Source organism: Peromyscus maniculatus, chromosome 19, assembly GCF_049852395.1.
Source record: "Peromyscus maniculatus bairdii isolate BWxNUB_F1_BW_parent chromosome 19, HU_Pman_BW_mat_3.1, whole genome shotgun sequence".
Classification (NCBI taxonomy): Eukaryota; Metazoa; Chordata; class Mammalia; order Rodentia; family Cricetidae; genus Peromyscus; species Peromyscus maniculatus.
Genome location: NC_134870.1, coordinates 80,774,917 through 80,789,649, shown reverse-complemented (window position 1 = coordinate 80,789,649; position 14,733 = coordinate 80,774,917). Strand labels below are relative to the sequence as shown.

Below are 14,733 nucleotides of genomic sequence, written 5' to 3'. Positions count from 1 at the left end.
GTTTGTGGTTGGTAAATGCTCAGATACAGAACAGTTCTACGTAGAGAACCAATTTTATTTAATGTCAGTTCTAACATAACAGCTGTGTAATAACTCATTTCTAGATTTGTATCATATAATGTGGTGTTATACTTGAAATATTTCACATTGATTGAATATATAGAAGATATATGTTCTAGTTACTGGTAATGAACATGCTGAAATATTTATAAAGTGACCCATGAGAGGAATCTGTCAAAACACATGATGTCTATCACAGGTGACTTTAAGAATGAATACATTGATTTTATTTTTTGTTCACTGAAACACATTCACTTTTATTTGAGAAAAGAGGCCAGGTTAAGAAAGCAGGTACCAGGAAACTGATATAAATACAGTTTTTGAAAAAGCAACAATAATATTTCAATGGGAATTTTGTCAGATTGTTATTGAAGTGTGTGAAGTGTGTGAATCACTTCACCATATGTAGTGATACAAAATTTAAATTATTATTATGAAAGCTTGGGAATCAAATATAGAGACAATGACATTTATTGATTGAAATAATCATTATGATAAGAAGAAATCATAAAACTTCCATATATTCTTACAACAAAATCAGTGTTTTCTATCCTAATAAAGTTTTATAAAACTCAGCTCTAAAATCTTATTCTCAAAAAATAAAAACTCTTTCTTAATTGAAGCAATTATAAAACATTAGTAAATTAAAAGAATAATATTTATTGAGAAAATGAATGAGAAGAATGTGATATATCTGGTAACTTGAATCTATTTTTTTAATCTAAAAATTAATTTCCTTCGACTTTTTAGAAGACAATTAGGTTTATCATGAGAAGTTTTTAGCACTTAGATATTTCTCTTGTCAGGAAGTAACTGCAGAAAGATATTTTTTAATAATTTTAATGATTATACCTGTCACCTAATCATGTGTAAATAATGTACATACAGTTTTATAGTAACAAAATTGATGTTACATTCTGATATCAAGGTTAACTTGCCACCAATCTAAAGCAAAGATACATAGTATGCTGAAACTTAAATTACAATTGATAATAATTTATTAATTCTAAATGTCATTAGTCATTCTGAAACTCAAAGGGTCAGTCACAGAAAATATCACCTATTCACCAGCACATAGCACATCCCCTCTGTTCACTGACGGTCACAGTAAAACCTAATTAGTCAATGTGGACTCTCCAAACAGGTTTCCCTTGATATCTGGTCTTGCATTTATTTATAACTGTTAAAATATCTATACCTGTTGTTCTTAGAGCATGCATCCAAAGAAAGCAAGCCTTAATGGTTTTTGCTTCAACATTATTTAAAGTAAATAATAAGTTTTAAAATGTCTGGTGGTCTTCTCTGTGAAAAGAAAGTGATCTAAAGCACTGAATAAATAAATTCAATGTTGAAGTCTAGGTAAAGAATTAATAATGGATGGTATGAATCAAAGGAATCATTATCTTTAACTACTAAGTCAAGTGTATGAAATTAACAGAGTTCATAAAAAGTCAAGAATGCATCTATTAGGTGGAGATCAAATGCCATAAGAAATGGCCACATTAGGAACAATTCCTTTGCATGAGTCTCTCAGAAAGTGTGGTGGCTAACATTAACTGTCAACTTGACAGAATCTAGAATCACTTAAGAAATGAGTTATTGGTCATACCTATCTTGATTAGTTTGGTGTGGGATGACCTTTCTTAATTCTAGCCATACCATTCCCTGGAGAACAAAGCATGTATACGGAGAAAGTGAGCTGAGCACTGTGTGCATTCATCTCTCTTTTTCCTCATTGTAAATGTAATATTACTACTGCTGCAACCTTCTGGTGCTTTGACATCCTGTCCACGATATACTGTACCCTTGAACTGTGAATGAGAATAAAACCCTTTCTCTCTTATAAAATAATCTAATTTCTCCAGAGTATTTTGTCACAACAGCAGAAAAGGAAAAGGAAAACAAGAAGACTTGCATTTAAGTCTTGAAGAGTGATTTTGAATCTGACAAGATGTAGGAACCAGAGACACCATGGAGAATGCCAGAAACCCTTTAAATGACAATATTATATTCAGGAAAATTGGGATATTCAGAATATGGATTGAACTTATGTTTCAGGTTGAAGTTGGGGAAAAAAGATAAGACTAGATTTACATAAGTAATTAAGTAATTTAAAGTCCTTAAGTCCTTGCTTAAGAGTGAACTCTTACCTTTTAAGATATCAGATGGTTTTAAGTCCCTGGAGGGAAAGAGTTGCAGTTTAGTTTAGAGATAGTTGTGTAGAAGGAGCGTGAATAAGATGGTGGCAGGTGGTGAGTGTGGGGCTTATAGGAACACAATGGGAATATCTCAGAAGAGAAGAGTGAGGACTTGAATGAGTCAAGAGTGGTGGAGTTTGAGAATGTTCACAGATTAAAGTGGCATAACTTTATGACAAAGAATACACGATAGGCCCCAGTGAGAGCTTTACACAGAACCCTGGATCTCTCAGTTGGCTCCAAAGGAATAGTTCACCCATACTACAGCTAATATGTTTCTATGTAAAAGCAAGAAATGTGTAAAACAGTAATTAAGCTAGTTTCTCTAGACAGTATTAGCAGTGATTTTAATTTTTATTATCAGGCAGTTGCATAAATAAATAATGAGGATAGCAATTTCATTTTACTTCCCTTACATATAGTCACATTGTAGCAGTAAAATTTCTTCATTTTTACTAAACATAGACTTCACAGTGAGGATCTTGGAATGTCCCTAAAAAGATAGGAAGCCTCTGTGCACCAGCACTGCATGCTGATGTTAGAGTGTAGCCAAAATTTTTCCTGTGTCCTTCAGCTGCTTGGTCCCAAATAAGCACACAGAGGCTTATTATTAGTTACAAGCTGTTTGGCCTATGTCTTAGGTTTATTGCTAGCCAGCTCTGACATCTTAAGTTAACTCATTTCTACTATTCTATATTTTGCCACATGGCCATGGTGTTACCCTTCTGCTAGCATCATGTTCCTTGAGCAACTGGATGGCGTCTGCCCCTGACTCTGTCCTTCTGCTTCCTGTCTTTCTGCTTAGATTTCTTGCCTGGCTCTTATCATGCCTAACCATAGGCCAAAGCAGCTTTATTTATTAGCCAATGGGAGCAACATATATTCACATTATACAGAAAGGCCATCATACAGCATTAGAGTACATAGGAGCACTGGTGTATTTGTTGAAATCACAACATAATAGTAACTTCATAAAAATGAATAAAAACACCCATGTTAATCAAGGGGTGAGTGACAAACTATGGTCACACTGACTGTGGGATTTGTCTTAATTTTTCTCAAACTGATCCTTTTAAATTCATCTTCCATGGAAACAAATGAATGTATTTATCGAAAAAATATGAATATAGGAGTTTTTAAAAGATAATTAAAATATGAGAAACATATTACCAGTATCATAGAGCTTGACAACTCAAAACTTACAGAATTTTCTGAAAATATTGAGTAAGAATAATGAATTTTTGTGCTATAAAATAAAGTGTCATTATTTTCAAGTTGGTAAATTTGTATCTTTTTAATGACCAGACATAGTTGATATAAAACCATAATGAGTAAAACACCTATGAAAATTGAAAATTGATTTATCAGGTTTGATATAAGAAAGTATTTAACATGATTCAAATCCTTACAGCTATAACCTTAGAAAAACATTGGGTCAATTATAGGCAAAACCCAAGAGCAATAGCTACAGTAGACTTCAAATGTTCTTCATTTAATCTTCAGTTTTATAACTCTATAACTTTGTGAGACCTTACATATACTTACTTATACTTGATATAAATGACATATTAAAAGAGCCTGGATTCAGAAGCAGAAAAGAGTATCAAGATGTTGTGAAACAAGATAGACATTTAAGAGTTTTGCAAAAATAAAAGAATATTGGGGAAATATTCTATTTTTAAAATGCCATTTCTTCACCATGAAATGAGGTTATTACTACTTTTAAACATATAAAAAATGAGAAAGTTTAATATATAATATTACTATGATATCATTTATATATGTGTGTGCATGTATGTATATATATATATATATATATATATATATATATATATATATACATACAGATAAGAATTCATTTGGATGAAAGGGTATAATTTGAGGCTGTCTTTCTTTTTCATTTCACTTATTATTTTAACCCCAAGTGTCATGCCTGCAATATTGCCACACAAGAAGTCATACATTAGATAGAAAGAAGTGAGTTGGAGAAGAATAGGGTTGAGATGGTTAGATTTACTCAAAACACACTGTATTCATGCACAAAATCCTTGCACAATGAAAAAATTAATGCAAATCTTCCCCAGATCCTTTATCTCACTTTTTCCTGTTATTATGTCATTGCTTAAGATTTTATTTTTATTTTCGTGTGTGTGTGCATGCGTGTGTGCGTGCGTGTGTGCATGTGTGTGTGTGTGTGTGTGTGTGTGTGTGTGTGTTTGCACATGAGTGTAGTACCCATAGAGGCCAGAAAGGAGTGTTGGATTCCCCAGAAGCTGGAGTTATTTAGAGGTTATGACCCATCTAACGTGGGTCAAAATTCTAGTAGTCAAAATTGAGTCTTCTGTAAAAGGAGTATGCACTGTCTTCTATATATTCCAAGAGAAAGGGGTTATCTTTCATCTTTGCCATATGTGTATTTAAGCCCATGAATTACTTAATGCTTACCACCTAAATAAAAATAATATAACATCAGTTAGCAAAAAAAAAAAAAAAAAAAAAAAAAAAAAAAAAAAAAAACCCTTGCAGATATAACCAACCGTCTTATTAAATAAGAAACACAGAACCAATGTAAAAGAGAAAGCCAAGAGGTCAGAGCTCAGAGCTAAAACCTTACCCTTCCTCCTGCGGTGGTCCTACCTGTCCAAAAGAGAGCTACTTCCTGTGTGTTTGTCTTTAATATAGTCTTTCTGTTCTGCCTTCTCATTGGTTGTAAACCCAAACACATGACTGCCTTATCACTACCTGTAAGTACAACCCTCCAGGTCTTAAAGGCGTATGCCCCCAATTCTGCCTGTATCCCTGAACACACAGAGATCTATGGGATTGAAGGCATGTGCCACCACCGCCACGCTCTTGCTATGGCTCTAATAGCTCTGACCCCTGGGCAACTTTATTTATTAACATACAATTAAAATCACATTTCAGTACAAATAAAATACCACCATAAACCCTTCACCTACATATGTTTATATTTAAGTGTTGGTTCTGGCACTTGTCAAATTGAAATATCTTAAATTGTTGACTATTACATCTTTTGAGACCTAAATAACTTGAATTACTTTCAGTTCCATATTAACTTTATGTTTATTTAATTTAATTTACTTTAATCCTTTGGTTACAATATATACAATATATTATGCCATCATAGAAATCTAATAACAAATTATTTTTCAGAAATAAATATGAAATTTTTAAATAATGAAAAAATATTGATTTTAGGATTGAAAAATCCAAGATTTCATAAATTTAATGACTGCTCATAATTATTTTTATGCTGCATTGACAGGTTTTAGTACGATAATAGAAACATTTTTATTTTGGTGCACTAGAAATTATTTTAAAAGTTGTCCTCCTTTCAGTAAATACAGTTGAGTACAATATGGTAAATCTAGATAATATTGATAGTGAAAAATGAAGGCAGGTCTTTCAAACATTGCAGTTAGAATTCAGAAGCTTTTTTAAAGTGGGATTTTTATATTCCTCATTAGTGCTTTTTTTTCTTGTCATCTCTTTAAATTCTTAAACAAAAGAAGTTAAGTCATCACACTTTTGACCCACAACCAAAATCCTGATTTATTTCAAAAGCCCTAGAAATGGGATCTGCTTGCAAAGGCTCCCTGTATTTCTAAATGTAAATTTTCAAGTAGAGAAAGTACTTTGAACTACATCAGCTGTCAGATTGCCTGAGCACTGATGTTAGGCATTCCTTAGTACACAGGACAGTTTTCAAATCTGCTTATCACTTAAATTTGTTGATTTTTGTTATGATAACAAAAAAATGAAGTCTGTAATATCTTTTCTGGTATTATTCTACATTAGTAAATAAAAGTATCTGTGAAGAACTACTGACGTGTTTTTTTAAATATTATTTGTTTAGTATATGTAGGATATTTTATATAACTCTCTAGCAGATTATGACCTTTTTACTCACATTTTACATTAATTTTTAAGCAAAATATATTCATCATTGCTTTTAGACTCAGGTTTGATACTATTTGTTTAGGCAAAGTTAATAATGTTTGGAAATAATATCTCTTTTCAAAAATAACGTCAATCTATTGTCTTAGAATAACATTGGGTTTAAGCATCATTTAAAAATTCAAGAGTTGTATTTTATTTGAGAATATGCCTTGTTGTGATTAAAATATGTTTGTCATGGTTCCAAAAAAAGAATGTTCACCTTTCACCAAAGGATGTTACTCATCAGAAATTACAAGATATTTGGGTTCTTCTCACTTAGAAGAGAAACTACTTTCAGATAGATGATACATAGGTAGAAGATTCATAAGTAGATGATGGAATGTGTATGTACACATACAAATATATGCTTTTACATAAATACAACTTTATTATACCTGAAATAACTAATTGTACCATTCTAATGATGCATGTTAATCTTAGGATGACAACAAATGGAGAGAAAAGCAAATGTCAATATGTAAGAATTGTCTTGGATATGACAGACCAAGAGTTGCATGTGGACACTAAAAATCTTCAAAGAATAGATGGAAAGTAGACTATAACCCTTTTAAAACAATAACTACATCCATTTATTTTGTACATGTCATTTTATATTATATAAGTACAGGTTTTGGTCAGGAATTGACCACTTTAATTGGGCTATACTATGGAACCCTAATCAATATTAGCAGTGTTATTTTCAAATATGGAGAAGAAATTTTGAAATATATGAAATATGTATATGCATTGTACATAAAGCACTGCACAATTGATCTCAATAGTTCTAAGTTTAATAGTTCTAAACCCTATTGAGCTTAATAGATTCTAAATTATAAATGGAATTGGGTTTTTTCCTTTCATTAGTTTTCTTCAAAAAAGTTGAAGCATGTATGATAAATTGAAAGTATTTTTTGTTATACAAGTAAATCAAAAAAGAGGTCTTTGTCAAAGAACATGTTCCTTATATTGAGCCAACTCTAGAGACCAATAACTAGAGAAATCAGGAATCTGGGCATTAGAACCAGACCTGGTCCACCTGCTTAGTAGGTTGTGTAGTAAAGGACAGCTATATCCTCTGATCATCAAGTTTCTTTTCCTTTCATGCAATGATGAAAGCTAATATCAGCTCATTAGGATGTCATTAATATTGTATAAATGAAGTTCAAGATCCTAGACATATTATCAAACCTAAACATGGAAATGCCCATTTCCACACTAATAATGTGGTTATTAAAATATAATAGAGATGGAAGAGTAATCAGAATGCACTATGTACATGTAAAAACTGTCAAATAACAAAATTTATTAATAAATAAACAAGAAAAACATAACATGAAGAAAAGTTCAAGTTTTCTTCAAAATAGTTGAAGCATACAATATAAAGTGAAAGCATTGTTTGTTATACAAGTAAGTCAAAAGAGACATTGTTATCAAAGAAAACACTCCTTACATTGATCTGACTCTAGAGACCAGTAACTATAGAAGTCAGGAATCTGGACTTTAGAACCAGACCTTGGGCTGAAATTTCATTCTCAAGCTCCTTCAGTGCTCTTGGCACCAGGCAGCTAACAATAATTAGCTCTTTGTCTTTTGGATTCATGCTTGTGAAAATTATTGGTACACAAATTCCAAAAACTATTCTTTCAAACACTGAAAAGTCAAAATGCTAAGTTATCTGAGTTATCGCTTAGGCAGGTGTCACATGCTGTATGGCTTAGTCTTGTCTGGAACCTGTATGATTGGAAGGTATTAGAGAGACTTGTTGCTAAATCTCATCAATATTCAACACATATTTAATGGAACTCTCTTTGTATCAAATTGTTATTGCTTTCTGTGGATGCAAGTTTCATAACAGCACAGCCTCCATGAAGCTATTCTGCATGATCATTAGACTATTTTCAAATATAGCAACCAATATGAATGATGACCAAAACTGAAGGCCTAATGGAAGACATTATGTTTTGTTCTTTGCTGGTAGTGGATAGAGTCAATTCAAACTTAGTAATATGAACTATCAGAAAGTGCTTAAGGACATAAGGTAACTGGCCATTTTGTTTAAAGCCCTGCAATGTATTACATACACTATGCATTAAAATAAAAATCTTATCTCATTGGAGAGGTAGTTCAGTGATAGAATGTTTGCTTAGTATATACAAGGCTCTGGGGGCCAATCCCCAGAATTTCAAAAGTAAAAAGAAAAAAAATATTTTTCTCTTTCAAGGTAACTGAACTGCACAACATCAAAAATATAACCAGACTGCCTCGAGAGACAAAGAAGCATGCAGTGGCAATTATCTTTCATGACGAAACGTCAAAGACATTTGCTTGTGAGTCAGGTAAGCAATTTCAGGCCCATCTACAGCTTGAGGAAATTGAGTTGTTTCAGAGACAATGACTCAGACAGATGAATCCACACAGAAGTCTGAATAGGATGGCATATTGTAATGAGAATGTGTGGTAGAAGGCTTTAAAAAGTTAAACATACTGGTATACTGTAGAAACAGATGTTTTGGATTTCTGCTATCTTGTCTTTGTCTGGAACTTGTTCCCAGGTTGTCTGAGGTCTCTTAGGGTTTTTGTTCAAGCTTTGAGAATTTAGTAAACAATACCTCAGGGGTTTTCAGAATCAGCATACGACTTGTATTCAGGGTTTGGCAAAGTACAGCTGTGAAGCAATGCTGCCATGAGAAAGCTCACCCAAGAGTGGCCTAGCTCCCCAGACATTTTAGAACTGAACTTTGAGCAATGTGTTGCTTTCATGGAGTCTCAGTACTATAAGTCAATATATTTTAGATTGAATTTTAGCATGCCAGTTCATAAAACACTCTGACATTATGGAGACACAAGCAGTTTGTCGTCTGAACCTGCAGTATTTTTCATGGAGCAATCCCTATGCAATGTAACATATTACTTGGCTTATTGCCTTTTAAAGATTCAGTCAATGAAATGCTGCATTTGCTTTATAATGGATGTTTTTAGAAAAGATGCAGGAAAAAATGTCCAAAGCTTTGAAAATATGAATTTAAAATAGTAGTGAAGTTTTTAGGAAAGCTTTGATATTACTTCTAAGGGGAGATATGGCTAAAAGTTTGTTTAATTAAAATAAGGTTATATTATAAAAACTAATAATGTCACTTTGTCTAACTGGAATTGCTACAACTTATCTAATTTTATATGAGCTTTGCTGAGCTGAACTGGAATTTATCAAATAGTTCATTCCTTTAACACTTTTACCCATCAGCCCTACTGGAATATTTCTCTTCGGTTGCCATCTGGCCTCATCTCATTTAAAATAGACTTTTTGAAGTTGCAAAGTTGCCTGAATTGGTAAAATGAAAACTTATATGTTATTGGTCCTGTTTCAACCTCACTGCTAAAATATGATATTGTCTAAAACCTTTCATCTTTCTGCCTTCTTGGCCAACTCCTTAAAACTCTCTAAGTATATAATTTTCTCTGAGTTCCTAAATATATAATATTTATATCATATATTAAAACTAATTACAACCAAGAAATAATTTTCTACAAAAACACAAAAATAGCTTTTCTAATTTTATTTTCACTGTTTAGTATTTTCAACATTGCAATAAGCAGTATTGGACATGTATAAAGAACTCTAGAGTTAATTTCAAAAAGAATGGTATTTAGTTATATTTATTTAGGTAAAAACCTTATTTGGAATTTTTGGAGAAATATTAACCCAAAATTTATTTAACTACTTAATGAATTCAATATACTATCCTTTTGACTCTGATAATTATCAGTGCTATAATAGAGTCAAATGGCTTTTATGATTTAAATAGCTATAATCCACTGTCCAGTTTCCTACCAGCTAGATTTTAAAGTAGGGTACAAATTTTGAGAAGGTATTGTTCCTTTTCAAATTTTGATGTTCTAAAACGTTTGTAAGGATGCATATCCCTTGGCATATAGATGTGAATATATGTATGTATATAGTGTTGAATGGCATGTTTCTCCAAATTTCAACATTCCCTAAGAACTGCAATATTTTCTGCAAGAGCAAAAGGGAGGCTCATGAGCCTCAGGAGATAAACTAAAGGTCACTAAAAGTCACGTGTGAAGAGGAAAAAATAAAACTTAAAAGATTATTGAGGGCCCTTACCCAACAATGTAAATGGGAGTAAACAGTTGTTGGGAATGAAGACTCTCACTAGCCATAGACATCCAGACTGTGGATCTGCTTGTAGGCTGCCTAGAAAGCTCCAGGGTTGCATTTTCAGAAGTCATCAGCCATGCTAGGGTGGGCTTTCTGATGTTTCAGCTGCTTTTGTGTAATCCCTGGTTCTTGTGACCCCTCATCCACACTCTTGTTAGTAAGACCAATAGACAAAGTCATTAGTCCACCAAATTTGACATTGCTGGAATTATTGCTTTGGGCTGTCAATGGCTCTCTTCTTAGGATAAGTTGGCATATATATGTCTCGGCTCTTCAGAAAAATAAAATCTATCACACAATACATAGTGTGTTCATACACCCAATTCCATCTCAAAGTCCCTTGCTGCTCTATGTTATTCTTTCTCATCACCATGGTCACCTCCCTTGCCTGATAAAGGATATATACCAGGGACAGAGGAAAAGTAGATATTGCTTTGTACTTTGATATTTAAAGATATTTTAATGAGTTTGTATTAAGTAGATACTACACATGTGTTCTGTGGGTGCTTCATCCTCACGCCTGACTAAAATAACCCAAGTTCTTTATGTCTCAGTACTGGTACATTGACTCAGAAATATTCACACTCATAACAAAGAATCAGCCCTGTGTGTGCATCTGTAATTCTTGGAGTCTTGACTTTGAAATGAGGATTGCAATTTAATTCTAGGAATCAGGGCAGCAAGATGTCCAGAAAGAAACTGTGACATCATGCAGGTAGCATCCAGGTTCCCTAGCCTGAGCATAAGGCTCAGCACTGAGCACAGTTTGCTCAATAAATTCACAAGTACATTTAAACAATTTCCAGGAAGGCCATAAGAGATTAGGATTTAAAATTAAATAACCAAGTATACTCAGAATCTAGAACTTAGTTTCTAAAAATAGTTAACTAGGGTTTGTAGAGAACTGGCTGATTCTAGGACTAAATGCAGGAACTAATCAAGAGGAAGTCAGAGCAACTTATAGAGCTGAAAAATACAGAACAGAATTAATTAATTGATCTATCAATCAAAACAAACTATTGAAGGAGCACAAGTTGGGCAAATCCACAGCACTTGAGCAGCAAAGAGAGATAGAATGGGATTATAACTCCTTGTAAATATTGTGAGGGTATGTTGATGTAATGTTTAAATGAATTGCTGAGCAGAGATAGACAAATATCCCATGCAGAATAATCTTTAATTAGAAAGTGATACATAATTCCTTACTTTCCTAGTGTGAGATATGTACTGTGACTTCATTCCAAAGAGAAGTGGGTGAGGAGGAATAATTTGATAATGAAAAATAGTGACATTCTATCATAGCTGAGTAATCTGGTAAGGATCATGGTGATAAGTCCTTTGTTATAATGTGGAAACCCAAAACATGTCTCATGGTCTTTATCCTAGCAAAGTGTGTACCAAATGCAATCATAAGGAAAAAAACAGACAAATTCAAATGCTACAACATATTGCATTAGAATTTTTCCAAAATTTAAGGCCTGTTCTGTAAGATGGAACCCATACCTAACACTGCAAAAATATTTTAGCCCTGATAGCTTCAAAATATATGGTTCACATTCATACCAACACCATTCTGAGTCAAAACTGCCATGTGACGGACTCATCAAATCACAGTGAGAACATCACATGTGTTATTTAAACTAAACAGTTTTAATCACTTTAGGATAATCAGAAAATCTTCATAGTTTTTACTTTGCATCTTCCCATTATTAAGTATAAGAAATGACGATTTCTTTGAAATGCTGCTAATGAAATCTCTATGATTTCTTCTATAAGCATAAGACAAAGCTCTATTCAATCTTTGTAAACACAATCCATTCTGAAAAAGACTGATGTTTATCATGTCTATATTATACAGGACCAGTAGCAATCTGAGCCTAGAATTTGAATTGTTTGTAATGGATTCATGACTCATGTAAAATTGTTGAGAAATGAAGGGTTCTTATCTAAAACAATGTGGTCTAACTTCTAAGAGAATTATTTCCTAAAAGTGCATCTAAAGTCAGATTTAAATTATTTAAATTTATAGTAAAGAATTTTCAACTAATGTAAATTATGATTTATTTAAAAGTATTATTTGTTTCTTAGAGTCACTTTTGATGTGAGAATACAGCAGCCTGCTAGAAGCTAGAAGTTAAAGGATATAGAAAACAATGGTGTAATGTTTTAATTGTTGACTTCAAGGATTTTGATGGTGGAAACAGGGGACTTGAAACTCACAACAAAAAAAATTGATTTATTTTTTGCAAAACTATTTATTTTATTTTTTTATATAGTGTGGTGGTAATCTAATTGTACTGAAATATTATTTTGATTGTATGTTAATAAATAAAGTTGTCCGGGGGTCAGAGCTATTAGAGCCATAGCAAGAGTGTGGCGGTGGTGGCACACGCCTTTAATCCCATAGATATCTGTGTGTTCAGGGATATAGCCAACATTGGAGACATATGCCTTTAAGACCTAGGGGGCTGTACATTCAGACAGTGACGAGGCAGTCACGTGTTTGGGTTTACAACCAATGAGAAGGCAGAACAAAATACTTTAAATAGACGAACAGACAGGAATAGCACGCTCATTCGGGAAGCTGGGACACCGCAGGCGAAAGGGTGAGATTTTAGCTCTGAGCTCTGACCTCTCGGCTTTCTCTTTTGCATTGTTTCTGTGTTTCTTATTTAATAAGACGGTTGGTTACATCAATAATATAGATCTTAAGAAATAAAGTTCTTAACTATTTTATATAGAATTAAGATATAGCATACCAAATATATTGGAAAGGCTGTTTTATTTTCTTTGAAATTGCTGTGACAATTAGACCTTGTATAGATTATTAAATATATCTACAGCCATACCACCCTGAACATGCCCAATCCCATCTGATCTTGGAAGATTATTAAACACATGAATAAACTGCCAGAGTTTAAAAAAAAAAACTTTATCTAAGGTTTAATAATAAGTATATTATTCCTCACCAGTATGAGGGATATTTCCACTCCTCAGAAGGAGGAACTTCAAGGACATCTTCATTATTTTATGACTCAAGATGCGAGAGGGTCTCTGAAAAAGCGCTTTTGAAGTTTCAAAAATAAACTAAACACCAAATTAATAAAATAATGGCTTAGTTGTGATCTCTATTGCTATGATTAAAAAAAATAACCAAAAGTAATTTGGGGAGAAAATGGTTTATTTCATCTAATAAATCACAGGTCACAGTCTATAATTGAGAGAAGTCAGGGCAGAAATTTAATGCAGGAACCAGGAGGCAGTAACTGAAGTAGAAGCCATGGGAAAATACTGCTTACATACTGGCTTGCTCCTACTGGCTTACTCACCTGCTCTTCTTAGGCAGTGCAGGACCATCTGTTTAAGGGCGGTGCCTCCCACAAGAGTTAGGCCCTCCCACATCAATCATTAATTTGAAGAGTGCTCTACACAGTTGCCTACAGGCCAATCTTATGGAGGCATTTCTCTCAGCTAAGATTTCTTCTTCCCAGATATGTCTAAGTTTGTGTGAAGTCAACAGAAACCAACCAGCACAAAGCAGAAAGTAAAACATATCTGAAATAAATAAAATAGAGAATAATTAATTTAATTACACATGATGGTCCTAGAAGACATACCATTAATCAAAGCACTTGAGCCTCCATGTGGGTGCTAGGAATTGAATTCAGGACCTCTGGAAGAACAGCCAGTGCTCTTAACCTCTGAGCCATCTCTCAAGCACTTGAATCACAAGTTGAAGACCCGAGTTTAGAGTTCCAGAAATCGTGTAAATAGCTGAGCATGGTGGCATGTCTGAAATACCAGCACACTTGGTTTCACTACCATGCTTGGCCACTTACAAAAGACTAGTATCAGTTCTTCATGAATATTCCAGAAATTTGAAGAAAGAATCATCCAAATACATTCTATTAAGCCAGTATAGCCCTGCTGCCCAAATCATGCAAGACTAAAAATTAGCAACCAAAAACTGACATCAAATATCCAGAATAAAAATAGATATGAAAAACCTTCAAAAAGTTGTATCACATCAAATCTAATAGCACATATTAATTCATGTTAAACATGATAAATTGAAATTCATTCTAGAAAGGAATTGAACATACAAATCGATATATGACATACTACATGAAAGACAAAGCCCATGATCATTATCATCTTAATAAATTCAGAAATGTGTTTTGAGAGAATTCATATTTTATCATATTTGAAAACACTCTGGAAATTTTAGAAATAGAAATATCTATATACATATAATACAAACAATTTATAATGAACCAACTTAGGATCATATGGAACTGTGAAAGCAGAGTTTTTAAATAAGGCAGGGAGCAGGATAAG

The 14,733-nt window shown here is 33.1% G+C and overlaps 1 protein-coding gene across 1 annotated transcript in view; it reads left to right on the top strand.

Annotated features, from left to right (window-relative positions):
* The window catches only part of Dok6 (docking protein 6), a 417,131-nt gene that overhangs the window by 186,156 nt on the left and 216,242 nt on the right, over positions 1–14,733 (top strand). The window contains exon 3 of the mRNA XM_006989960.4: positions 8,440–8,554. Within this exon, the coding sequence (XP_006990022.1) occupies positions 8,440–8,554 (115 nt within the window). The remainder of the gene's footprint in view (positions 1–8,439; positions 8,555–14,733) is intronic.